This window comes from Xenopus tropicalis, chromosome 3 (assembly GCF_000004195.4).
Source record: "Xenopus tropicalis strain Nigerian chromosome 3, UCB_Xtro_10.0, whole genome shotgun sequence".
Taxonomy (NCBI): Eukaryota; Metazoa; Chordata; class Amphibia; order Anura; family Pipidae; genus Xenopus; species Xenopus tropicalis.
In genome coordinates, this window is record NC_030679.2 from 62,739,659 (window position 1) to 62,762,987 (window position 23,329).

The following is a 23,329-nucleotide window of genomic DNA, read 5'->3' on the forward strand; positions in this document are numbered from 1 at the left end:
CATTTGGATTTGAAATATGCCCAGCAGCAATCAGTCATTTCATGAGCTTTTATTAATTGTCAATATTATACTTAAATATTTACGAAAATGTGTAATCCTACAGTCATAGGATTGGAGATTTTAGTAGCGCTGAATAGATTTGCTATCCAGTTACAGGTGATATAGCAAAATTTACAAGGACAAAAGATCCACAGGCCCAAAGGAAAAAAAAGGCCTATTTATAGCCTGCCAGCAAGGACAATACGAGCTAATGTTTTCAAGCTGCAAACAAGGAAGTATGTGCTGAAGCATGCTCCATTTATCTGTGTAGCATCAAGGATTCCAAAGCCAAGTTTGTGGGTAACTGCAACTCCCAGCACTATCATTTTGTCAGGAAAATAGTTATTTATTTCCAGATCCCTTAGCATTTACATATGGAATTATGCAAAACTGCACAGTACAGTATAACCATAACTAAAACGTATAATATTAATAGTCATTTTTATGTTTATGGGGTCTCTCTGTTGAGATGATATTTGCTGTGGCATCAAACCGTGGTATAATTAACATCAAGTGGAACCCAATCCCATGTATAATGCTCTATAAATAACAGTTCAAATATTACAGCCGAGATGGGAGAACTGCCTGGTTATGTTACAGATATAGAAAGTATTTAGGGAAAAAAGCAATTTAAAATATACATGGATACATATAAATTCATCCTGCAGTGTTTTTGCTATAGTAAGTAAATACAACTCTCTGCATATACAGAGTATACAGTGGATCCTGGCAATTGCAAATAAAATACATCTTTCTGGTGAAAGAAGTCATCAGATCCAGCTAATTTTATATCCATGTGATCCCATGTAGCACCTTCAATCTTTAAACACTGTTACTGGGTCTGCACTACAAAAACCCAACACTATGCACGCAACGCTGTAAAAATAAAATGTTAATAAAATTCTTTTATCAGCCATGCTCTGATGTTCCATTGGGAAGAATTTAACCTAGATCAGTGGTACTTAACATTCTCCACTACAGTCTCTCACAACTATTATACCCAAACAACCCAGTCTTTTTATTTTAAACATCAATACTAAAATTACAATTAAGGATCCATGTCCCCAAGCATAACTGTTATATGGAAGCAGAAATTCCATGTGCCAACAGTGTGCCAATTCTTCTGTAACTAGAGCAATTCACTCACTAAGCTGTGGCAATGTTATTGGGCTTTGTAAAGAAATAGTCAGGGTTTATAGGTACCACCCCAGACCCCAGCACACGTACGCTATGTCTTAGCTGTGATTAAATTGCAGGACAATCTAAACATAAATTCAACCCCATGGAACTGAATTTGATGCAGGGATCCTTATGGTGATGAATGTGCCCAAATGTTTCCCAAACGAATGACTGGTGATGGTTCCTTTAAACTGGAATTTACATCTTCGGAAGGATTTTCCAAGATTTGCACCCACAGACCACTATTATCTAAGTAGCCAGTCACTAAAAGAAGCTACTGACCAAACCCATTGTGCAAGCCCATACTTCCAAAAATAATTAGGATTCATAATTACATTCTGTATTAACTCCTAGGTGGCTCTGTCCTACAATGGGATAGCAATATTTGCTAGTTAGTGGTAAGCAGATCAAACTGATTAGAAATCATTTTCCTGCAGAGTAGCCGCATTTTGTCCTAAATATTGAATCTCTGTTACAGTGCTGGAATAGATCAGTAACAGTAAAATAAAAATGGGAATGTCCATTACAAATATAATTTTAAGTTACCGTATATACTCGAGTATAAGCCAATCCGAATATAAGCCGAGGTACCTAATTATGCCGAAGAAAACTGGAAAAACTTATTGACTCGAGTATAAGCCTAGGGTGGGAAAGGTATGTCTTTTTTCATTATGTCATTTGCAAATAAATGTCTTACTACACTGCACTGCCTCATAGAGGGGAGGCCAAATTACTATAGCCCAGCTTTACTACAGCCCTGCATTACTATAGCCCATCTTTACTATAGCCCTGCATTACTATAGCCCTGCATTACTATAGCCCTGCATTACTACAGCCCAGCATTACTACAGCCCAGCATTACTACAGCCCAGCATTACTACAGCCCAGCATTACTACAGCCCAGCATTACTACAGCCCAGCATTACTACAGCCCAGCATTACTATGCCCTGCATTACTGTGAGGTAGGCAAGCCGTTCCCTATGTGTATACAATAGCGCCTGATACAGTAGCCCTATGTAAGCCAGGCTTTAGGGCAGGATTAATGCTGCAGCGCTTCCCCTATGTATATAACAGGCCAGAGAGCACACACTCCCCCACCCCTCACTACAGAATATTATTTCCAGGCTGCCCCACTCCCCCGCCACCATCTTGTAGCGGTACCTCCTCCTCCTCGGTTCTCTCATCTACGGCGGCCTCGGCCCCCTCTCCTCAGTCGAAGCTTGAGGAGGATGCCGGGCCGGATGCAATGTTATGCGCATGAGATCCAGTGCGTGTCACCAGCAGCCCGACGAGCCCTCACTGGGAGAAGAGCCTCAAGAAAGCCCGGGGCTCACATTTTTTTGACTGCATCGTAATTTATGATGGCAGCCATTGTATTGAGTTTTAAACTTTAAATGTTTTAACTGGCCTTAAAGGTATTGTGACACTTCTCATGTCTTTGCAGAATTGCATTCTTCATAAAAAAAAATTTGCCTATATGCCCATTTGGCCATTTTCCTCAATTTGACCTCTTTCTATATAAACTGGACATAGGTCACTTTAGAGTGTGTCGGACTCCAACGCGACACGCTTGTATGGTCCCTCAAGGTTTGTCAGTCAGGGCTTCTAAGGCGGAACTTAAATGCTTGACTGACGGAAAGAATCTGGCAGCGCAGTTAAATGATGCTGTCGGCTTACACCACAGTGCTTCCTTTCAAGTTCAGGTATGTGTCTACACAATAATGATCTCTACTGCACTACACTGATCTGCTGGAGTAGATAATTTGTGCAGAAAATGCAAGTAGGTAAGCATAAATCATCAAGTAAGGCAAAATTAGTTAAAAATTCCATAAAAAGAAAGCTGTGCAAAGAAGATTTTCTTTTTTAAGACCTCTTATTGAAAATTGACAGGTTCCAAAGCATTACAGTTAACAGATTCTTTCCCTAAAAAAAGAGCTGTCCAACTAAAGGCCCAAAAGTAGTAAAATTAAGTGAAATGTGCCTCAAAACTCCTGTCATGTTAATTTTTCCACACTGTGTATATACTATACCCATGAGCAGCAAGAGGGAATTCCAGGGTAGGTGTGCATTAGTGGAAACAGGAAGATTCTATGCTTACATAAACTTTGCACAGTTGTAATGGGAGTCATAGGCAAAGGGTGATTTTTTTGTTTGGGGCGGCTAAAGGTTTAAAGGGAAACGAAAGTCAAAGTCACTTGGGGGTGCCAAAATGTTAGGCACCCCCAAGTGACTTTAACCGCTTACCTCGTACCCCGGGCTGGTGCCCCTGTTGGGAGAAAACAGCACCAGCCCGGGGCACCTGGAGCGCAGCGCTTCCGTCTTCCTCGCTTCCTTTTCCTGAGTGCCAGCGGTGGGCGCATGCGCAGTAGAGTGAAAAGCCGACTTTAACATTTAAAGTTCGGCTTTTCACTCTACTGCGCATGCGCGCGCAGCGAATCAGGAAAAGGAAGCGCCGGCAGCTACCCCGGGCTGGTGCTGTTCCTTCCTCACAGGGGCACCAGCCCGGGGTAAAAGGTAGGCGGTCAAAGTCACTTGGGGGTGCCTAACATTTTGGCACCCCCAAGTGACTTTGACTTTATTTTTCCTTTAAGCTAATTTCGAATCCTTAGAGCTGAAAATTAGAGGTTGATGGAACGTTAAGGCATGGAGTTTTAGATAAGTTAGCTTAAAAGTGTCTTAATGTTTTTGAGATCAGTTTCTTGAGGTCAGTTTTAGGGTTTTGTGGTTTTTGCAGGGGTGAAAATCATTTTCAGTGGAGCTTGATGGGCCCACTGATAAGGCAAGCAAAAATTGACACATAAGGACAAAACATATCTATGGCTGTCGATCTCTTTAGACATACAGCATGTTCTAATAGCACTTACAGCACTGATAGAAAGGCAGACGCCAATGGGCTTATTTATCAATTTTCACGTTTGTGAATTCAAGTTTGTTTTTCTTAATAAAATAAACTTGCATATCGTATGCTTGCTAAATTTAAGTTAACAAACTCAAATAAAACTCAAAAAACTAGAATTGAAAATATGGCTTGACTTTGCCTAGGAAAACTCCCACAGACTTCTATAGCAAGCTTTTAGATGGGGAAGTTTAACATTCAAGTTTTTTGGACAAAAAACAGACATTCCAGTTTTTGAAACCATAATATTTAGCACAAAAATTTTAGCAAAAATCATGAAAAAAATCAAACTCTAACATTGATAAATCACCCCCCTTAAGGGCAGTTTTATAATGCAATGTAAAAACTGGCAACAAAATTCGGCACACATCTCCAGGGGTACAATTGGCGTCATTACATAAAATAACAGTGTAAAATCTGGCGTTAGGATGGTCAACTTTCACAGGAAGAACTTTACACGGTACTGGAAATGTCATTATATTTTATAATGCAAAAAAACAGTGGGTGGCTGCCATGTATGGATTTAAAACACCCATTCTCACCAAAACACATTTTACAGTATGAGTACAGTAAGAGTCACTTACATTTTTACAGTGTAAATCAGTGGCTTTCTGCCCCAAGCACATTTATATGCTGTAAATCAACAACCATATATTTACAGATGTACAAAAAATATGAAACACCTGACTCACATTCTATATTACAGCTCAGTACTTTATGCTTTTTTGTCATTTTTATTTCTTGGTCTTCTCTTCTACTGCTTTCCAACAATTTCACTTCTTCCAACATTTTTTGTTTCTTTTATTTATCCTTCAGGTCCCAGGAATTCCTATTTATTCTTACATATTCCTTTTTTGGATGGAATATACTTTTATTAAAAGCTTTGATATAGAACCATGGGGGGGAGAGGGGAATACTTTACATAGAGAGAAAAAAGATGGAAGGATAATGGGTTCCTAGAGAACCTTTACCTATCGTCCTCTAGGTCCAACCAGTCACCCCAGACTTTTTGGAATTTTTCCAGGCAGTTCCTTCTAATGTATGTTAGTTTATATAAAGGGTATGCCTAGGAGATTATATTAGTCCAGAATAATATTGTGGGACCCGGCCCTCCAATTTCCAATGGAGGGCTATAGCTTTCTTTGCATACATTAATAGAATTGAAAGGAGAGTGTGCTGTGCCCTTCTAGGAGTTCCCTCTTCTACTGCTATTGTCCTGGCTTCAGCTTCAAACCCAGTGGGTGAGCTGTGGCCTATAGGATAAACCCATGTAAATGGGATTTTTTAAAGAGTTTGGAATTCACTCCCAGAATTCCTTTTGTTTGCTTTTGTCTGTATGAGGCAGTCTCCTCAACCTAATTTATTTGTTTGAATTCACTCCCAGAATTCCTTTTGTTTGCTTTTGTCTGTATGAGGCAGTCTCCTCAACCTAATTTATTTGTTTGTAGAACCACATGGTGACTCTACCTAAGCTGATCAGAAAACCCTACACTACACTGATGAGCCCCCAATAAGGGCAAAACCGGTCTGTAGTTGGGAATCTGATCAGCTATTGTCCTGGCTTCAGCTTCAAACCCAGTGGGTGAGCTGTAGCCTATAGGATAAACCCATGTAAATGGGATTTTTTAAAGAGTTTGGAATTCACTCCCAGAATTCCTTTTGTTTCCTCTTCTACTTCAAAAGGGTTATTGTGCGGTTTAGGGTATTATGAGGGATATCTTGCTTTGGATGGTCTGGAGTATTTGCCTGCAGAAGTCATGTATCACTGGACAGGTCCAGACCATGTGGAAGTAGTCTGCCTCTGGAGAAAAGCATTTCGGGCAGGTTTGTGGAATATCTGGGTTCATTGCATGTAACCTTTGTGGAGTGAGGTATATTCTATGTAGGTATTTTAACTGGAGTAATTTATCTCCAATTTTTCTCTTTATGTTGCTTATCATGCCTTCAAAGCAAGAGTCTAGGACAACTTCCCATGTTTCAGCATTTAATGTGGGTATATCTTTTTGCCATTTGGTGAGAGCTTTGGCAGCTGGGGATGGTCCAGCAGAGACTAGAGAGCTATAGAATAGTGATAGAGGCTTTTGGAGAGCTGGTGTGTGGGCATATTCTTCTAGTCTCCTGGGGTAGTGTCTACAGTTTGGGTCCGGAATTGGTAACTAGCTGTGTGCCTCAGTTGTAAATATATACATAACATTCTGTTAGGCAGTAGATATTTTTCTTTGAAGTCTTGGAACTGCATAAGGTTGCCCTCCATATATATAATATCATTGATGTACTTGATGCCACAGTTGGGGACAGTGCTAAAGTGCTTCAGTTTTGGATTGTGCCAATGAGGGGAATATGTGGAGCAGTGGAGGGGGGGTCTGGGGGAAAAGATTAAGGGCTACTTGCCATGTTCTTACCGTTGAGGATATTAGTGGAATGGCTTTCTACGTATATTTTGTGCCTCTATAAAGTAGGTTCTTGAGCTCCTCAAAGGAGCCAATTACTAGTGCTTCTAAGATTGTGGGGACGTTTTGTGGGGACGTCACCTCTCCTTAATCAACTCATTTTCATATCCCCTTCTTTGTATTCCAATTTCTTCTCCTATTCATCATAACTTTTTCACATTTTACTTTTTTCTCTTTTACACCTTTCCTTTTAACTGTATTGTGTCCACCATGTTTTTTCCCTTCACCATTATGTTATGTTTATTTTATGTTTTCTTATTAGTTTATTTGAGGTGGAGGTTTGCTGATGACCACAGGTCAAGTATTTACTTTAGTGTCTGCTACAGCTTCAGCACTCCTGCTTTTGTCCCCAAAATTTGAGTCACAGAATAGGGAGCGGAAACTGTAATGAAGTTCAGAGTTAACCACCAGCCAATCTGATTACCCACTGCTGTACTTAAACATTAAAGGCAAAAGCAGCAGCACAGAAGCTGTAGGATATATAAGAAGAGACACTTAACCAGTTGTCATGGATGTTTAAAGTAAGTAGGCATAGCAGCAACTGTCCCACCACAAAATCTCTTGCATAATCAGCTCGGCTGTCAGTAGCATCCCCCACCCCCAGCTGAAGACAGACCTTGCAACAGCAGTTAGTAAGGGAGCAGAAATTCTTTTTTAATTTTTTTTTTCAAGTAGGTTTAGCCTTCCCAAGCCTTAATGAAAATTAAAAGGAATTAGAAAGAATTAAAAGAAAATTATGGTGATTACTTTATATTTAAAAATCTGGTCACAGAAAAACAGGTTAGTAATAGCAAAAATATATGCATAATTCAGCTGCTTGAATCAACTGGAAGCACCCACACTTAATGCAAGACACAGCACAGCCAAGGAACTTCTAGTAAGCTGCAGGGGTTGCAGAGGAAGGCAAAAACAATCAACAACTTAACCATGGTTAACCTATGGAAAGTTGACTTCAAAACCAAAAGCATAGCACAAAATCACTTGTGAAACAAAGTTAAATTAATTGGCAGAAACATTCCAGAACACACTGCTTACATTCTGCTGTTGAAGTTGTTATAATTATTTGAGAGAGATGAAGGAGAAATCTTTGGCAAAGTTGAAAAATTTGGTATACCTGAGGACCTTCAAAATATAAAAATCATAAATTAGCGGATGTGATAGCTGAAAAATAAAATGAAAAAAAAACCACATTGCAAACCTGGGGGCAAAATAATAATAGAAATAGCAAGTTTCTGCAGTATTACTGAATAAAACATGTCAACTATGTGCTTGCTCAGCAGTACATCAAATATTGTTTCTACATTTAGACCTATTCATTGTATTATTTATTTTGCACCACCTCATTTTTTAGTTGCCATTCTATTCGCTAAGTAAAGGAGTACTTCCATCATTTATGGCCATGAACATGGCATTGAAGAAGAAATGCAGACCAACACCACAGTAACTTGTGTCTGTTGTAGTTACACAAACTAGTAGAGGCATAATGCAGTTTTTGCAACAACTTGAAGGCCTGCAGATTTCTGCAGTACAGCATCATGAATGAATGTCACTATGATAATGCGTATTCATTTCTAACTACTACAACAATGTCTAAAATTACCTCATAAGTGTCAAAAAGCTCAAAATATCTCTTAAAATATAAAGGGGCTCAATACAATTTTCTTTTAATTTAAATGGGTATGTCTGTATGGATTTTTAAATGCAAATGATCCATGTAGAATGTGTCTCTACAAAGGGGTTAATTTAACAAATCTTAATCATTATCGCAACATAATCACAATTAAAATGCTATTTAGCATATAACACATACGTCACTGAAATGATGTTTGAAGTGGTATTAACAACAATTTACATGATCTTACCACAAAATATGCATCTTATGGGCTTACTGCAAATTACTACATAGTGTGTTTGAAGCCCTACACAATAATCCTCTTCAATAAATGTATTTTCTTCTTAAAAAAGAGGCTTGCCTCCCTCCATTAACAACTCTACTGCAAAGGAGTGCTCTCTTCAGTGCTCCAATTTACCCATTTTCAAGAAGTGATTTAAGACTCATCTGAAGACAAAAATAGCCCTATTTTTTGTCCAACCCATTTTTGAAGTTTTGTGTGACATTATGTCCAATTTGCTTTTTTTCCTCCCTTTTTTATTCTGTTCCAATACACACAAAGGGAATAAACATGTGTATAGCAAAACATGTGTTACGGAAATACTTTTCTGTGAGAAATACTTAATTTTCTGGAAAAATTTCTGGGGTGCCAACAATTTTGGCCATGACTGTATAGGAGCTAAATTCCACTCTAACCATTTCTCATTGTTAGGTTTTAGAATCCGAGATAAAGCTTGGGGAGAGAATAAAAGAGTCACTTAAATTAATTCAGCTCTGCCTAAATATGACAACCAAAGTTGCTTTCAGTTTCAGAGTTTGTGGATTTGTGAAAGAACAGGGATATATGGAAAGAACATAATTTGTGGAGGTTTTTAGAAAGGTAAAATCCTAAGTGTGGGATAGAGTGTTTGGCCACTGAAATTCGAAATGTGTTCTCCATTTAGGAATATGTTCTGGTGTTAACATCATAGCCATGGATTAGCTCCAAGTGATGGAATAACTGCAGCTTTATTGATTTCTGAGAAGAGTATCAAGAGTTTCTGCAATTTAAATTTCCTTTGAGTGCCTGCATCATTCCTCCATTTAGCTTTCTGTCCTGGTTTGCCAGTCAGTTAACCCATAAACTTGCTCTTGCATCTTGCTCGGACAGACAAAGTGAAACAGGCTTTAGGCGCTTTAGAATTGGGGCAGGCAGGCATCATGATTGCTACAATGAAATACTGATTCTGGGGTAACAACAACAGAGATTGCCAGTTTATATATTGGTGCTAATAAATGAGGGGGGCATATTTATGAGGTGAGATCTGTAGAGAACCCACAGATATATTATAAATCACTCTCTTCTGTGAAAGGTTAAAGAACATATACAGGGGCTTGGGAGATGAATCCCTGTGTAACTCCACCCTCCTACTATGCAACTCTCAAAAGAGACTCTCTCTCTTAGTAGCCGAAACAAATGACAGACTCAGTCCTGACCTCCCCCTTTAATTTTTTGGACAACATACAGTTATTTTAAAGATAATAATACAAGCCTTATTTTTCAAAAATCTGAGACACTGGGTGGTGCAATATATGGATCACTTTTGCACATGATTTATTTAATTATCTATTTTGATAATGCACACTCTCTTAACAAATATATATTTGACTCTGTGAGTGGGAGGTACATGCAGATGAACACACTTTTAGCCTCTCTTAGCCTTAGATGTTTAACTCTTGATTAGGTGACTTCTGAATGTATTTCATTCTAAGATTTGAGCAACAGGCCTGCCAGTATTTCTCCCAGTGTCCTGCAAGCCCAGTCTGACCCTGTATATGCAAAGTTTTCCACTGAATTGCTCATTATCCCAGAAAAACATTAGCCTTAGATGCGGATGCATGCACTGTGGCATATTGGTTCTAGATTTACAGATCAAGATCAATTTTTAAAACTTTTCTTATATGTGCGGGTTATATATAACATATTTATACAAAAATTCCTCTGAAAAATTAGTTAGATTTGGCAGTTCAGTGAGTAAAGGAAGAAACATTCAATAACTTTCTAGACCAGATCAATACTGTTATATAAAATCAGGAATATGTAAATTGACTTACTTAGGCATAGAACCTCTTGGCCACTGCCCTTCTTGATTTTTCTGTTCAATTACTAGCATCTAGGCAACAAGAGAAACATATCTATTATATAGGTAAAACCTACAACAATAAAACATTAAACCATTTCAGCATTAAAATTGCAACCAATTTAACAGTGAACCCTTACTTAAAATAAATTGAAAAAGGTATTCCTAAATTCATTTTCTGTGTATCAATGATTGGGTTAGGACTGGTGAAAACTGGCTAAGAAAATAGGGACATGCAGATAGATAACTTGGTTCTCTGAGGTCTGAGATCCATGATGAAATGGGGAAAGATAGAGCAAGGGATACTGATAAAGGAGCAGTGGATATAATTATAATTAAAGTTTTTAACACTACAAAATTATGGTATCTTTGGTATTCTGATATATTAAGCACAATGTAGAAGGAAAATATTCAGCGTAAAGTGGACCTCTACAGCTAAAATGAAAAAGGAAAACTAACAAAGTTCTGCCCTCTTTTGTAACACATTTGGAGAGAGGGCAGAGGAATTAAAATACAATGGTGGTATTTCCCACTTATATTTTATCCTTAAATAAACTTTTTACTCTACAATTTTTACCCCATTGTGCTTAACATAGGGGAAAACCTTGTCTGCCTTCCTCGGGACACTGGCTGTGATAATACTATAATACAGTTACCAATATATGATTTAAATATACAGGTATAGGACCCATTATCCAGAATGCTCGGGACCAAGGGTATTCCGGATAAGGGGTCTTTCTGTAATTTGGATCTCAATACCTTAAGTCTACTAAAAAAATCAATAAAACCTTAATTAAACCCAATAGGACTGTTTTGCATCCAATAAGGATTAATTATATCTTAGTTGGAATCAATTACAAGGTTCTGTTTTATTTCTACATAGAAAAAGGAAATCAGTTTTAAAATTCTGAATTATTTGATTAAAATGGAGTCTATGGGAGACGGGCATTCCGTAATTCGGAGCTTTCTGGATAACGGGTTTCCAGATAAGGGGTCCGATACCTGTACTATCTAACTGAAAACATTTATAATCATGCTGGATTATGATGGAAAAAATCATAGAAAGAATTCAAAAGAACATGCAGCTTTAACCTAAATTGAACAGTAAACTGCAACTTGACAACTCCAATTTCTTATAAAAAAAAAAACTTTAAAGTGTGTGCTATACCTGTCCTTGGTATAGTCCAGCATCCTGTATAGTGCTTTCAGGTTTATTCAAAGGCTCAAATGTATTGCTCATGTATTTGTTCCACAGTCTGGTCTCTTTTTCATCTGGAATACTAAAGATTGTTCTCATTTCTTTTTCAATCATGTCTAAAACAGCAAAAATATATAATAATGAAAATATATACTATACACATAAGTAGTTACCTCCTCAGTTTTCTGTTTATCATGTTTGCATAATAAATTATACACTAACAAAAGTCCTGTGGGAAGCTTATCAACTTAAAGTACCAATTTTCTACAAGTGCAATAACCTAACAGAAACCAATCAGCAATTAGCCCTGATTAAAGAAGTACAGCTAGACACATTTCTAATTGGTCTCTCATTGGTTACTAGGCAACTGAAAAAGACAAAAGCTGGCCATACACGCACCGATAATATCGTACGAAACGAGGTTTTGTACGATATTCGGTACGTGTATGGCAAGTCGGTGAGTCGACCGATATCTGATATCGGTCGACTCACCGATCGGGCCAGTTAAAAGATTTTGATCAGGCGCCATAGAAGGCGCCTGAGCAAAATCTGCCGTCAGGGATGAATCGGCAGAAGGAGGTAGAAATCCTATTGTTTCTACCTCCTTATCTGCCGTTTCAGTCCTGAACAGTTAGTGGCAGATTGTACGATCTTTTCGAAAGATCTAAAATCGCCACGTGTGTGGCCACCTAAAGAGATTTAAATTGTCCATATGCAAACAAAGAGTATGTACAGTAAGGAGACCAATTATGGACAAAATGTATATAGATGACATAACTTAGAAGAGAATCTTTTCCTTTCACCATATGTAGGAAGTAAACTTTCCATTTAAAAATTATCCCCACCTCACCTGCATAGCAGTATGAATATCTTGCAAGTAATTCAGCTTGCAAAAGGGTTTATAGAAAAATGTATCTGAGCACTCCTGCCAGGGTCTGGCTTTGCTCTACACCTTAAAACCTAGTGGGGAGATGCTAAATGCCCTTTCCTTATTGCCTGCTCCATAGCTTGTAAGTAATTCAGACTTCTAAATGGCACCTTAAATAGGTCTAAATGGCACCCTAATTCAAGGACAGAAGGGGGGGGGGGTGTTGGAAAAAGGAAAATGAGAAAAACTGGAATGTTCTTTTAAACCAAAGAAAACCTCTATATGCTGCAAATACCTGTACAGTAGAACTCCAATTTTACGTTTCCCAGGGGATGGAGTCAAAATGGTAGAAATTTCAGGAAAACGTAGAATTGGAGAAAACAAAGGTGCCACTTCTACTGTACATTTTATCGTAGTTTTAACTCCCATAAACAGGTTAGTATTTATTATAAATGACAAGAATACCTAAAATCAAGTGGTATTAGCTTCCCTAGTGAGCAAGACAGCTAAATTATCTGCCCCAAGTCAGAAATAAATCAGGGAGTTCAGCAACATAATTTTAATTGGCTCCCAGATATTCCAAGCATGGCCTTGGTCTGGTGCATGATCTGTAAAGCAAATCTAGCAAGTCAGAGTTGGAATGTACTCCAAAAAAAGGTCATACCGATTGTATCTGCTTTGCTGAATCGTCGTGTGACGACATTGTTCATGTTTCCATTTTCACAAAGTTTTAACTCTGTTAAATAAACTTCTACTTTGCAGTGCTTTACAAACATACCCTGTTCAACCACCTGTAGAAAAAGGACACAGAACGAGTTTAAGGATTTATTACATTGTATCAAAAAATTTAACTTATGTCTTCACCAAAGCAAAGCTTTAAATAATTCTATATATCTACCTAACTACAGTTCCTAAAGAATATTCTGTATGTATTATAAACAAAAGTTATATTGTACCTTTTTATTATCAAAGAATGCTAAACTATCCTAGCAACTTTAAAGGAGAAGGAAAGCCTAAGTCACTTGGGGGTGCCAAAATGTTAGGCACCCCCCAAGTGACTTTAATTGCTTACCTTGTACCCCGGGCTGGTGCCCCTGCCCGGCCCAGCACCAGCCCGGGGTAGCAGCGAGCGCTTCCTTCTTCCGCGTTGGCGCGCTAGCGCATGCACATAGAGTGAAAAACCGAACTTTAACAAAGAAGTCGGCTTTTCACTCTACTGCGCATGCGCCGGCCCAGGGATTCCGCTGCAGAAAAAACGCGGAAGAAGGAAGCGCTCGCTCAAGGTGCCCTGGTGCTGTTTTCTCCTAACAGGGGTACCAGCCCGGGTGATTTAAGTCACTTGGGGGTGCCTAACATTTTGGCACCCCCAAGTGGCTTAGCCCTTCCTTTTCCTTTAAGAGATGATCTCAAAGATGTTGTATATGTTTAGAAAACATAGATGTGTTTTCACATTTGACCAATAAAATTGATAGAGTGTAATTTACTAAATTGCACCAGCAGTAGTATTACTCCTAGTAACCAACAACATTTTGCAAACATTTTAGGTATTAGCTGTCAGAAATTAAAGAAGAGGCAAACAGTAAAGTGATAAAATGATACATACTTAAGCAGAATATATTATATCTATATCAAGCTCCAGAGTTTTGTTTGCACCAACCATAGGGCAAGGGCACACAGGGTGGCTTGTGAGCCTGCTGATAAGTGCAGGCTGACAATCCACCCCTACATTTGAAAAAAAAAAAAATCTACTAGTTATGCCTGCACCCGGAAGCACTGAATCCGCCTGGGTAGAGGCCAAATTAGTATCATGCAGATTGGTTGGGTACAGTAACTTACTTTTGTTGTATCTATTTGTTGTAACTATTCAAGGATTTTTAAAGTGAAATAAACACAATAGAGATTCTTTTTATTTTTCAAGTTATGGATCAAAAAACTGATAACACAAAAATGTAACATTTCGAAGGAAAAACCTGGTGAGCTGAAGTTCCTTTTTCCAAAATGTGAAAACTCGAATTTTAGTAAATCTGCCTCTATGTGTTACTACAGTTGTTTCTCGAGCACTGTTTTAGAAATCGTGTTTCTCCTGTGCCAGAATTATAATCAACATAAACACAATCTATAAAGACCTATGAGGGCTAAAAACAATTAGCCCAAAATGCAAATAAATTGCAAAACTAGACACAAACATTGAAATACCTTGCGTGCTATAGGCTGTTGGCTTTCTACCACAGAATACCAGCTAACAAGCTTGTTCCACCCTTCAGTGGGCAACAAAATGTAGTCAAGCTCATCGATAAGATGCTCCTTAAGAGACTGAGTGTCAGTATCTGCAACAGATTTAAAAAAATAATTGCAAACTACAATTATCTGTACATCATTTTTATACAATATGCTTCTATTTATTACAAACTTTGGATATCAAGCTTTATGATGATAGGCTGTGATATTTTGCTCTTGCTTCTAAACCAGTGATCTAAACCAGATGATTTTTGAATTCCTGACTTGGAGGTAAGTTTTGGTTGAATAAAAAGAAGATTTACCACCAAATAAAGCCTCCTGGAAGCAGATAGTGTGCATAGAGGCTACCTAATAGCCAATCTTAGCCCTTATTTGGCACCTCCATAAACTTTTATGATGCTTGTGTTACTCTCCAAGTCTTTTAACATTTGACTGTGGGTCATGAGTTGGGGACCCCTGATCTAAACTATTCAACTCTGACACAGAACTGAATGTAGATACAGACTGCCAAGAGGGGATCAGTGAACAGTAACTTGATTATTTTATAAATGGTACGGAATTTTGAATTACTTATGTTTACCGACTCTGAAACCAATATGAATGTAGATACAGATTGCTAAGAGGAGATCAGTAAACAGTAACTTGATCATTGGAATTATTAATTATATTTAAACTGTTTCTTACTTACATTAAATGAATCTCATATTAAATGTTCATGTTTGCAATAGTTTGGCTAGTTGTGTTTGCCTGTATAAATAAATAATATATATATATATATATATATATACACACACACACACACACACACACACACACACACACACCTGTGTGTGTGTGTAAGTGCATGTTGGAATATGGACCCTGTAGAACTACATTCATCTACAGTTTCTGGCTTCACTGTGGGTGATATAGTTTTCAATATGAAAAAAAAGCCACACCAAGGCTACTGTAAGAAGTCATGTTTCATATTGAGTTATATAATCTTCTTTGAACCCTCCCACCTTAATTACATTGGATGGTCACAGAAAGCCATTTCTGTTTAGGGTGTGGCATGATAGGGTTGCAGCATCATGTTTTGTTTTTATTATATTAACCATTATGGTAGGTGATATAATTCTGCATTATCTCAATAAATTTGCTACTTTAATTAATGCTATAGGGTCTAAAGGTTAGATAGTGGAAGTGAGATCAGAACTAAAAATACAAAATATTGGGTTATATATATTATAACCCAAGATTCAGCCAATTGAATCCAAGTTTACACATTTTATTTGTAGCTTTGTGATTGAAATCTAAACGTCAAAGCATTTAAATATTAGGAAATGACCTTTGAGGAGTCCAGAGTTATCAATGGGGCCTGGATACACATTCTGATCTCCCATCTGGTATTTGTCCCAGCTGTCAAACCCCACATACTTTTTCCACTGCTTAAACCAGCGACTATCAATCAGGTACCTAAAAAAGAAGAAAGTGGAATGAAAAGAAGGTAGGAAAGTGATGCAAAAAAAAAAAAAAATGTTTTTAATTAATTAAATTGTCCTTTTAAGCTTGCAACGTTATCATGCATTTCTTTGATATATACTGGTCATTTTAATACTTTTCTCAAAATTTATTGTATGTTTTAAGACAGTTGTGCAATTAATATCTATACATTTTACGTCACCTGAAAACTATCCAGCATTTTGTCCTTTAACCACAGTTCTGAGACTCACAAACACACACAGAGGTCTGGTCGTGGACTGTACCTCATGGCGGAAAAAAACTATTTGGCTTGAGGTTACACAGCTCTTTATATTTACTGATTGGGGGGGATATATATGTGTGTGTGTGTGTGTATATTTTAACACATTGCACATTTAATATCATTTTAAAGCTGTTTGCAAATGAAACTACAGATGAAAGCTGAGCAACCATGCCAACTATTCTAGACAAAGGTGGTTGCTTAGGGTTATTACATGCACTTAAAGTTGAAAATAAGCAATAGTGCTAACTTGGAAATGGAAACATTTGAGATGGAAAATGTCTTAAATAATAGTTCAGTCATAAGCACTGAGCTGATCTGAAAATTAGAAATGTCTTACAATGGTTATATTAGAAACTTTAATAACATGTGAGTTACACGATTCACACTAGCACTGCTTGCATACTATGAATATATTATATACAGACTGCTTTTCACTTTGTTACAGTATTACTGGTAGTCAAAAATGAAATAGCATAATAGATAAAAAAACAAAATGGATTGATTTTGGGTGACTGCAACCCAAACATTCGAGACAAAAATGGCCCAAATCACCCAACCCTTAAAGCACTAGCACAAAAGAAATGACTTCCAAAAATTCTGGCAAAGTCAAAATCAAACTCTGAGCAGGGCCACTATAGGGGGGTACTATACCCCTTTGCTGAAAGAAGCCTTGGATGACAAGAAAGATTAGATTTGCAGGTCACAAAGGTGTATAATGGGGTGGTCAGGTAAAGAGATGTGACTATGTGCAGGGGGCAGTTTTTCTTTTAAATGTTTCTTTTTAAGTGACTTAAATCGCTTACCTTGTACCCCGGGCTGGTGCCCCTGTTAGGAGAAATCAGCACCAGCCCGGAGTACCTGTAGCGCTTCCTTCCTTGGGCCGGTGCATGCGCATTAGAGTGAAAAGCCGACTTTGTTGTTAAAGTTCAGCTTATCGCTGTAATGCGCATGCACAGCGCGCCAACGCGGAAGAAGGAAGCGCTCGCTGCCACTCCAGGCTGGTGCTGTTCTCTCTTAACAGGGGCACCAGCCCGGGGTACAATGTAAGCGATTTAAGTCACTTGGGGGTGCCTAATATTTTGGCACCCCCAAGTGACTTAGGCTTTCCTTCTCCTTTAACTTAAGTCTCCTCTTAAAGGGATTCTGTCATGATTTTTATTTCTAAATGACACTGTTTACATAGCAAATAATTCACTATACCATTTAAAATTGTATTCTTGAACCAACAAATTTATTTTTTATTTCTGTAATATTGGTGTGTAAGTAGCTATCTCAGTGCATTGTGCCCGAGTCTGAGCTTTCAGAAAGAGACAACGCTACACATTAGAACTGCTTTCAGGTAAACTATTGTTTCTCCTACTCCCATGTAACTGGAGGAGTTGCAAGTGAGACATATTATTATTATTAATAATAATAATTTATAAAGTGCTAACATATTCTGCAGCGCTGTATAATAAGTGGGTTTCATACACTGGACATACAGAGTAACATATAAAGCAACCAATAACCCAGTAATAATACAGTAATACAGAAATAATGGAGACAAACATTTGTTTTATTAACAAGGACATTAGCAACAGAGGTATCGCAGCCTAGATGGTACCTTTTGCCTAATTCACATGTTGTCATGATTTAATCCCTTGTAACTGCTAAGGACGAAGACACACAGGGCGATTCACTGACACAGTTACTGTTGACACTATGGTGCACTGCATCACGGATTTGGTTGGGGGTTTGTCCGAATCCAAGCCTTTTTTAATGGAATTTGGATTTGGCCTAATCCAAGTTCCTGTCTGACCCGAATTTTAACCCTTTAAATCTCAATTTTTTTTCTGCCCATTAAATATACACTAAGCATTCCTTAACATACTGGACCTTAATTTGCATATGTAAATTAGGTTTCTAATTCTGTTCGAGATCTGCCCGAATACCTCATAAAATATTTAAGATTTGGCCAAATTCCAGAAAAGTGGACCTGGTGTACTTGGCACTTTACATATCTGCAATCCACTCTTTTATTGCAGAGCAGACAATAAATGGAATGAGAGGATTCGGGTATAACCAAAGAATTAAGGATAATGATATAGCTGCAGGAGACACCATGTCCCCCAAAAGAGTCCTAGCTGATGTAGCCTGCTCACTGCTGCCATAGCAGTCATATACTGCAGTACATTTAGGTGGAGATGTGTTTCATACCCATTACTAGTGCCAACACTGGGCCTTGAAACTCTATAGGACACACTTACAAAACAACTGCTGCTGTATTTGTGCATTTTTGGTTTTTGGTGGATATTGGCTACATCTGCCTGCACCGGAGCATATTTCATTCATTCAAGTGCAGGCACATGGTAGGGTAAACAGGGTTGAACTGGCCCAGACCCAACCCTTGCCTGTGCTCCCTCTGCCCGACCGTTCCTCCCCTGACACGTTAAATTTAAGCGCGCTCAGGGGAGGACTTCAGGTGGGGGACCCTGCAGGGGGGTTAGGGGGGCAGGTTAGGGGACGCGGCCAGTGGGGGCACCTGCAGGGCCCCGGTGGGCTCCCCCACCCCCAGTCTGACCCTGAGGGTAAATCTAGCGGAGCGGAGCGTATTCTCGCAAACGTTTTTCGGCTTACCAAGAATACACCCGTGTGGCATCAGCCTTAGGTAAAGGCTCAGGGCAGTGCACCTGGGCCTCTTCTGGACTGAGGCAAGTACCTGACCTACTTTGTGAAACATTACAACTTGACTAGTAAACCCAACTCTATGGCACAAAGAATTTCTAAACAAAATCAATATGTAGAGCCTTATATGAACAGTTATAATCCATATACAAACAGGCTGGATTTGTCGCGAGGCCACAAAGGCCAAGGCCTAGTGCGGCACAAATTTAAGCACACTAAAAACTTGCTCGCACTGCTCCGTACGTGAGTTAAATGGAAGCATGAATGCGCATACGTGCTGGGGGGTGAGCAATGGGGGCGGCCTTGGGTTGCCACCTTAAGAAATCGGGCCCTGTATACAAAGCACTGTATACTCTGGCTTCTTCAGGCAAAGTTGTGCTGGAGCCCACATGCAGGGGCCATACATGTTTTCTTGTAGTTATGGTAAATAACTGACCATGGTTAATAGACAGTAGGCTGAGATTGAGTCAAATGCACAGGCCTAGAGGTTATGAGTTACATAATATAACAAGTACATAGGCTAGATAAGGGCAGGAAACAGGCAAAGGCAGAGTAACAGTCAGACACGAGAATCAAAGAATTCACAAAATGACTCAGGAACCAAGGCAGGGATACACAGTAAGGCAAGTAAAGCAGGCAGACTGAATCACAGCTACTGAGCTAAATGAGCAAGCCACTAGTAGACACAATAGACAATAATTTTATGCCTAATAAAAGAAAACTTAATTCTAAGCAACTTTCCAATAGCAATTTATTAAAAATTAGTAGTGCTTTAAAAGTTCATTGTAAATGTAATTGCTATTGAAAGCAGCATTTGCTGAACTCCTGGTTGTTACTTTTTAAACAATGTTGTAAATGCCAGTCTCCTCCAGTAAGACAGGTCTGTCAATCTGCTGACTTGTGGTTACATTGTTTCAAACGCCAGAGCCACCAGGGCAGAGAATAGAAAAGGACAGACAAACACTGCTGTTAATAGCAGTTATATATACAAATAACTCAAAACCAATTACAAATATGTAATTAATGTATATTGCAAAGTTGCTTAGAATTATGTTTTCTTTTAGTAGGCAAAAAATATTTTTTGGAGTTGACATGTCCTTTAAAAACCAGATTGCTGACACTATTTTAACTATAGCACCATCATACTTTCCCCCAGGCCCCCCACCCAAACCACATAAGTTACAACTGCTGGTGACTCCTGTAGCACATAGCGAAGTGCAGAGTTGTGTACTGGTGTTAGATGCTAACATCTTGGCCTGCATCATTTTGTTTCCTGTTTAAATCTTTGTGACATGCACTCAGTAGTCAAAGACTGCAAGTCAGCACAAATCATAGGGATTCAAACAAAGAATGCAACTGACATGGTACTTGATATGGGATGAATACTTAAATTCTGGCAGCTGTCAGTGATGTGGTTCAAAAGGGGCCCTGAGAAACCATGCTAATTTGTAAACTGATGGAATAAGTTACTTTAGGTTTCTAAATTATTTATAAGTAATGTTTACATGGTATGAAGATTCTTAAAGTATATTCTTTAGATCATAGAAGGTGCAAATTACTTTTAGTCTGGTACCACATTAGTTCAAAATGACTTGATCAGATGCAACCCTAGCAAAATACTGTTGTAGATTTCCATGTGAGTACATATATAGTATTTGGTAATGGTAAAGACCTATACTGCAGTATAAAATTTGATCTAACACTATTAGCTGAATCACACCTCCAGTATGTGACCTCAAAAGGAATGCATTTATGAGCAATAATGTGACTAGACCTAAAAATTAATCTTCATCTGAGAAACAGTAATTAAGGAAAAATGTGGATAAGGACTAAATGGGGTAAGTACAGTTCTAAACAGTAACACTGATACATGACATCTATCACAATGCCTGTTACACAGTACACCATCTGTAGCCATATGGCACAGGTTTGTCATCAACAAACTACTAAGGACATCAACTGTTCTACATTTTCAGCATCAGAAACTCAAGATTCCAGGAAGCTAAAAATAAGAATGTGCACAGGGAAAGGGCCTGTTATTTTCAGTTAGCATCACAGTGACCAGCACTGAAGGCAAAGAGCCAGAATCAAATGCAATGATTTGGGGAAATTTATTATAGTCTGAATAAGGTTCATGCCTTTCTTCTCAGGAGTTTTAATTTGATCCCATTAAATAACCTGACCTTCTGGATTTTTGCTACATTTGCTTATTTATAAACGCATTGCAAGCTTTCCTCAGTTGGCTTTCTCAGCTGATGAAATCCACTATTTCCTATGCCAAATCTTGCAGCTATACCAGGGTAACATGCAAAGTTGTCTGAGAAAAATAAGCACTGCATTCATTTTAATGCAAGTCTATGAGAGGAATTTACAAGTTGCTCAAACCTTATCCTCGTTGTTTCCATTGCTAAATAATTGCGGAAAAGATTTTCAGATTTTTTTCTAGTGGTAACCATCATTAAAGCAGAAACAAACTAAACATTTAACAGCCATATGTAGGGGCAGATTTATCCTAGCTCAGTTAAGTTTTCTGGATACCGTTGCTCATTTTTGATTTACATTTTTATAGTCTTGAAAAATTTGTTTCTGTGTGAAGAATATCGTCAATCTTCATTTTTTAAACATGCAATATGCAGAGCGCATAAATGCACACACATGCTTTCGCTGCAGTTTAAAACCATCAAAATGATTTTTTTTTGTAAGTTATTTACAATAACATTTTCTTTTATTATCTAAAACTGTATTTTGGGGGTTCCATGTTATGTGCAATATTTTATCAGTAATATTCAAAACTGAATTAAACAGATAACAGCAATGAAAAGTAGGCCCTCTAGCATATTTTGAAAGGCCAAACATTAGGGGTTGCAAGCAGAGAACAGCCGGGTCTCCCTGGCACAGCGACTGTATGCGAGTGGGCTTGTGGGAGAAGTCATAAGCGTCCCAAGGCCCCTGAACTACACAAGTACAGGACTTGGAGTCCGTGTGGCCAACCGGCCGCAGATGCTTAGGAATGAGGCAGACTGCCCCTAGCGAGCTCTCAGCACATGAGTGACAATGAACAGGTGACAAACCCGGTACTCTGTCCCCACACACTGCGCTGCTGCTGTGCATGATACAGATGTTTTCCCTGTCAAGCTCCTTCGTTACCTTTCCCACTGCCTGGAACCTGCATTTTCCCCTCACACCGTCGCTTAGTAAGTGAGAGCGCGTCCCCTGCCACATCTCCCCGCTGTGCTCGCTCATGCTTACCAGGTGTCTCCTCTTCTGAGAGGGGTTTTCAGCAGGGCTGACACTTCGGATCTCTGAGTCTCCAGATCCACCACTCCGCCCTCCGCCATCTTACTCCACTGACAGCTACGCGCTGCATTCTGGGAGTGACGTCACGTAGGCGAAGTAGGGAAAAAGCGCGTTCCCGGCTGTGTTGTTGGAAGAAGTCGGACAGTGGGTGGGCACAGTGTGAGGTGCTGAATGATGTGCTGCAGACAGTGAAAACCAAGTTATTATAGACCTGGATGATACTCTTCTAGTAATACATTGCCTTGTGTTCTTATATTTTAGATTCATTCGAATACATTACGAAGATAGGGTGAAGAAAGATATGTAGCAAAATTCCCCTTTTCATCAAAAATTTGGTCAGCTCTCCCCCTTTAGTTTAAAACAGTCTTAGATATATGGGATTTGGATTTGCCAATCAGCCAAATATAATTCAGACATTTGAGCTTTAAAGGAACAGTTCAGTGTAGAAATGAAAGTGGGTAGAATAGACTGGGCAAAAAAAGTGTTTTCGACTGCAAAAAGATGTTTTCAATATAGTTAGGCAAAAATGTGATCTATAAAGGCTAGAGTGGGCAGATGTCTAATTAATATGAAACAATGATTTTTTAGTGTGAATGAAATGTATAGCCCACTCCAGATACCTTGTGCTTCCGTTTAAACCAGTGATCCCCAACCAGTGGCTCGGGGGCAACATGTTGCTCACCAACCCCTTGGATGTTGCTCTTAGTGCCCCCAAACCAGGTAGTTATTTTGAATTCCTGACTTGGGGGCAGTTTTGGTTGAATAAAAAGAAGATTTCCTACCAAATAAAGCCTCTTGTAAGCTGATAGTGTGCATAGAGGCTGCCTAATAGCCAATCTTAGCCCTTATTTGGCACCTCCATAAACTTTTATAATGCCTGTGTTGCTCTCCAAGTCTTTTTACATTTGACTGTGGCTCACGCGTAAGAAAGGTTGGGGACCCCTGGTTTAAACAATAATACTTAACTCTGGAGCGCCCTCCTCTGTCCAGACTTCCCAGATGAGGTCTTATGGGATAAAAGAA

The 23,329-nt window shown here is 38.7% G+C and overlaps 1 protein-coding gene across 5 annotated transcripts in view; it reads right to left on the reverse strand.

The window, feature by feature from the left end:
* Positions 1–22,429, reverse strand: part of usp15 (ubiquitin specific peptidase 15) — a 47,432-nt gene extending 25,003 nt beyond the window's left edge. For 2 of the 5 annotated variants that reach the window (XM_012958642.3, XM_012958643.3), the window contains exons 1-7: positions 22,259–22,426; positions 15,929–16,056; positions 14,560–14,690; positions 13,028–13,154; positions 11,466–11,611; positions 10,272–10,330; positions 7,601–7,687 (exon numbers count right to left, since the gene is read on the reverse strand). In XM_012958642.3, the coding sequence (XP_012814096.1) occupies positions 7,601–7,687; positions 10,272–10,330; positions 11,466–11,611; positions 13,028–13,154; positions 14,560–14,690; positions 15,929–16,056; positions 22,259–22,347 (767 nt within the window). In that variant the 5' untranslated portion in view covers positions 22,348–22,426. 5 annotated transcript variants of the gene reach the window in all.
* Positions 22,430–23,329: the final 900 nt, after the last annotated feature.